Genomic DNA, 5122 nt, shown 5'->3' on the forward strand with positions numbered 1-5122 from the left:
GCCAAGATCCAATCAAGACTGATGCATTGTATTTTGTTTTTATTTGTTTAGTCTCTAGTGTCCCTCTTTCTTTGTTTTTTAATGACATTGATTTAAGAGTCCAGGATATTGTCTTATAGACTGTCCTGCATTCAGTATTTGTCTGATGGTTTTCTCCAGGTGTCATTTAACTTAGGAGATGCTTAACATCAATGGTGTTGTATACCTGATAATGTGTCCAGTAGGAGGCACATTGTCAGATTGTGTCACTCTTTGTGATGCTGTTTGATCATTTGGTTAAGGTAGTGACTGCCAGATATTTCCACCAAAAAGCTACATTTTTCACTTTCTGAGTAAGTTATTTGTGGGGGTGATTCCTTGGCACCATGAAAATATCCTCAACAACATTTTGCTTAATATTTTAGCCCATTGATCATTTTTGACTGAATTGGGAGTTGAAAAGCTAATTTTCTAATTCTATTATTCTGGCTATGTTAGCTGGTACTTTAGCAAGTCAATACACTGAGACATATACATATAGTCTTACTCCTCTTTTTTTACACAAGATATAGCATGCTGTATATATTATTTGACACCTTGATTTTTTTTAATTGACTATATCCTAAAAATTATCACATAGCAATTCATTGGTGTTCCATTGTTGTATGCATGTACCATTTCCTAATGATGGACATTTGGGGTGTTTCCAATCTTTTGCTATTTCAAATCATGTCACAGTGACCTTATGCACATGTTGTTTTGCATTTGTGGAGGTATATTATCCACATAGAGTCCTAGAAGTTTGAGTGCTGGGCCAAAAAAGTGCAGATATAGTTTTGCTTAATATAGATAGCTCTTAATAGATGTTTGTTGTTGTAGCAACAATGTGTGAAGATGACTGTTTCTCCCACGGTCTATAACAGACTATATTGTTGAACATTTGGATTTTTGCAAATATGGTAGGTGAAAATGAAATCTTAGCATAGTTTTAATTTGCGTTTCTCTTATGACTAAGGTTGAGCATTTAAAAAATATATTTAAGGACTATTTGCCTGTTTTTTAAACTTATTTTTTTGAGGTATGGTTACATATAGTAATCTGAACAGATCTTAAGTGTACAGTTTGATGAGGTTTTACAAATGTATACACTTGTGTAATTTATACCCCAATCAAGAACAATGCATTGCCATCACCCTAGAAAGTTCCTGTGTATCCTTTTCCATTCTATCCCCGTCCTCCCCTACCCCCTGAGACTACTGCTTTTCTGATTTCTATACCCATAGATTAATTTTGCTCTTCTTAATCCTCAAAAAAATGGAAGCATGCAAAATATACTTTTTTTTTTTTTTAGCTTCCAAATGTTTGGAGATTTTCAAGATATTTTTCTGATTGGGTTCTAATTTAATTCTATTGTAGACAGAGAATATATTTTGCATGTCTTGAATCCTGTCTTCAATGTCACTAAACTTGATTTCCACAGTGTCTAATTTGCTCTTAATCCCATCCAGTGTATTTTTTTACATCTAAGGCATCATAAATTTTTTTTCAAGAGAATTAAATCGTTTATTGATTACACATGATAATGGTTGATACACAAACTTGATACCCATCTATAATTTTTATCTGGTACCATTATTCAATTTAGATATATTGCATAGGATATGCCAACAATCATCTTTATAACCAATAATTCCATGATTTTTCCTTGCATGACCCATTTTAATGGTGAACTTCAGATCACAACAGTGACCATCAGTTCAACAACACCAAGGTTTCTGAAGACAATGGCTTTTCCACCCAAGGAGGTTGTAAATGAATCTCAAATAGAACCTGGCATTAACCTGAAGGAATTCTATCTTCCCACTCTTGGGGAACTTTACCAGAATGGCTTCAGAGTAGACTAACTTTACACAGCACATTTAAAAAAAAAAAAAAAAGACACATTTATTCAGCGTCATGATCAGACTATTACATTTAGCAATCAACAGCATGGGTGCAAAAGAAAAAAACTACATTAAAACCCTTTGTTGGAATGCTTTACACTTTCCACAGAACAGAAACTAAAATAACTTGTTATACAATTAGTCACAAATACAGTCTTTGAGTTTTTTGCCCATACACATGAGTATTGTCTAAAACATGTCTTCTTTGTAGCAGCTAGGCCCTGCCACCACTGTGCTTGGCTGAGTTCACAAGCCACAGTTGTAACCTGTGGCTTCCCCGTCACTTCTCTCACTCTCCTCTCCTGCTAAGCTTTGTTTCCTGGGAATAATTAGAACCTTCTGCCACTGCCATAGCTACTGCTGCTACTAGAACCACCATAGATGGGTGGTTCCATGGTGTAATGGTGAGCACTCTGGACTCTGAATCCAGAACCACCATAGCCACCTTGGTTTCATGGTTTGGCAAAGTATTGGCCTCCACCACCATAGGGGCCAGAGCTTCTGCCTCCAAAATTTCCTTCCTTTATGGGTCCAAAATTTGAAGACTGATTGTTGTAATTGCCAAAATCATTGTAGCTTCCACCACCTCCAAAATTGCTTCCATCATTACCAAATCCATTGTACCCATCCCCACTGCCACCATATCCACCACCACCACGGCTGCCACCAAAACCACCTCGACCACTGAAGTTTCCTCCATGGTCAAAGTTGTCTTTCCCACCAAAACCACCTCCATGACCACCACCAAAGTTTCCAGAACCACTTCGACCTCTTTGGCTGGATGAAGCACTAGCCATCTCTTGCTTTGACAGGGCTTTCCTTACTTCACAGTTGTGGCCATTCACAGTATGGTATTTCTGAATGACAGTCTTATCCATAGAATCATGGTCATCAAAGGTTACAAAAGCAAAGCCCCTCTTCTTGCCACTGCCTCTGTCAGTCATGATTTCAATCACTTCAGTTTTCCCATACTGTTCAAAATAGTCTCTTAGGTGATGTTCTTCAGTGTCTTCTTTAATGCCACCAACAAAGATCTTTTTCACAGTTAAGTGGGCACCTGGTCTTTGAGAATCTTCTCTGGAGACAGCTCTCTTTGGTTCCATAACTCTTCCGTCCACCTTGTGTGGCCGCGCATTCATTGCTGCATCCACCTCCTCCACAGTGGCATATGTGACAAACCCAAAGCCCCTGGAGCGCTTGGTGTTTGGGTCTCTCATTACCACACAGTCTGTGAGCATTCCCCATTGCTCAAAATGGCTCCTTGGACTCTCATTGGTCATTTCAAAGCTCAACGCTCTGATGAATAGCTAGCAGCTGTTCGAGTTCTTTAGGAGACTCTGACTTAGACATGATGGCAGTGGGAAGAGAGACTTCAACGGTGCTTCCTCGGCAGCATCCACAGCAGAAAAGAGTAAGCTAACAAATGCATCTCGGCATCGTAATTTTTATCTCTATAAATTTGTTTGGGATCTTCTAGTGTGTCTCCTGCATTCTTCTCCCTTCTTGAACATATACAATATAGTTTAATAACTCTTTCAAAGTCCATATCTACTCATTCTATCATCTATATCCCTTCTTGGCTTATTTTGAATGAGTTTTCTCATTATGGATCATATTTTCCTAGTTCTTTGCATGCCTAATAACTTTATTTAATGCCAGATAGTACAAATTTTATTTTGTTGGATTCTAGATATTGTTTTATTTCTATAAATATTGTTGGGCTTGTTCTAGGATGCAGTTTAGTTACTTGGAAACAGTTTGAATCTTTCAGGTCTTGCTTTTAAGCTTTGTTAAGGTGAGACTGGAACAGCATTCAATCTAGTTCTGATTTTGTCCCACTACTGGAGTAGAATCATTCAGAGAACTCTACCCAATACTATGTGATTTATGGGTTTTTTCCCATTCAGTTGCGGGAAACAGGAACTATTGGCTAAATTGCCTCCAGAGATTAGAGGGAAGCCTCTAATCTTTTTGGGTGGCTCTTCTCACTCCTATATCTCATCCTGGCCCCAAATAGTTTCTTCACACCCCTGCTGATCCTTTTAGTTGAAGACTTCAAAGGAATTCAGGCCAAATCTCCAGGGCTATTCTTCTGCACATCTCTATCTACTGTAATACTCTGCCCTGTGAATTTTTAGCTGTTTTGGCTTCCTTGAATTCTCAGCTCTGTCTCTTCAATTCAGGGAAACCACTGGGCTCTGTTTGGTGTCTCTCTCTCTCTCTCTCTCTCTCTCTCTCTCTCTGGGCTACAGCCTAGAAACTCTCTCCAAGAAATAAGCTGGGTCAATTGTAGAGCTCACTTCATTCTTTTCACTTTTCTCAGTGATCACTGTCTTGTGAACTTGCTTTATATGTTTTGTCCAGTTTTTCACTTGTTTAAGGCAAGAGGGAAATCGTTTCTGCTACTCCATGTTTGCTGGACGCAGAAGTCTCTGCTTTTTAAATATAGAACTATCTGCCTCTAATTTTTTAGGTTTGTTGAATATTGTTTTGTTTGGTTGTATTGATTAGTACCTCCCTACAATGCTACATATTTACACTTGTATATTTCAAACCTAGTATTGACATCAACCAGGTTTATTTGTAAAACTTCAGACTGATATTAATTTAGGGGACAGTCATGGGGGAGATGTTCAGAGGGCATAAAGTTTCAGTTAGGCAAGATGAATAAGTTCTGGAGATTTAATGTGCAGCATGATGACTATATCGTATACTTAAATTTGCTAAGAGAGTAGACCTTAAATGTTCCCCTTCCCCTCCCACACACACACACAGACACATACACACAAACTACGTGAGGTGATGGATATGTTAATTAGCTTGATTATAGTAATCATTTCACAATGTATACATGTATCAAAACATCCCATTGCTTACTATAAATGTATACAATTTTGTCAGTTATACCTCAATAAATCTGGGAGTTAAAAACAGTTCATAAAACCAGTGTAACACAAAAGATATCTTAAGGACCTTTGTGTAAATGGCTTTTATTTTTCAATTTTTAATCATAGATAACACATGGCTTTCATGAGTTTCTATTAGGACAATGATTTCACTCTTATATACATGTTTTTTGCTTTAATGCAAACATGAAACTAAAAAATGTATCATTTCCCTATTTTCTATTGTAATAAATGGTTTTAGTTTTAAAGAAAAGAGTTAGGGCTGTCTGGTGATCAATGAAGAAAGTTTCTTTT

The 5122-nt window shown here is 37.4% G+C and overlaps 1 protein-coding gene across 1 annotated transcript; it reads right to left on the bottom strand.

Annotated features, from left to right (window-relative positions):
• Nucleotides 1-2374: 2374 nt before the first annotated feature.
• LOC105865483 (heterogeneous nuclear ribonucleoprotein A1-like) lies at nt 2375-3202 on the bottom strand. The gene has a single exon (XM_012754085.3). It carries the CDS (start codon nt 3200-3202, stop codon nt 2375-2377), a length of 828 nt encoding a protein of 275 aa, XP_012609539.3.
• Nucleotides 3203-5122: the final 1920 nt, after the last annotated feature.

Source organism: Microcebus murinus, chromosome X, assembly GCF_040939455.1.
Source record: "Microcebus murinus isolate Inina chromosome X, M.murinus_Inina_mat1.0, whole genome shotgun sequence".
Classification (NCBI taxonomy): domain Eukaryota; kingdom Metazoa; phylum Chordata; class Mammalia; order Primates; family Cheirogaleidae; genus Microcebus; species Microcebus murinus.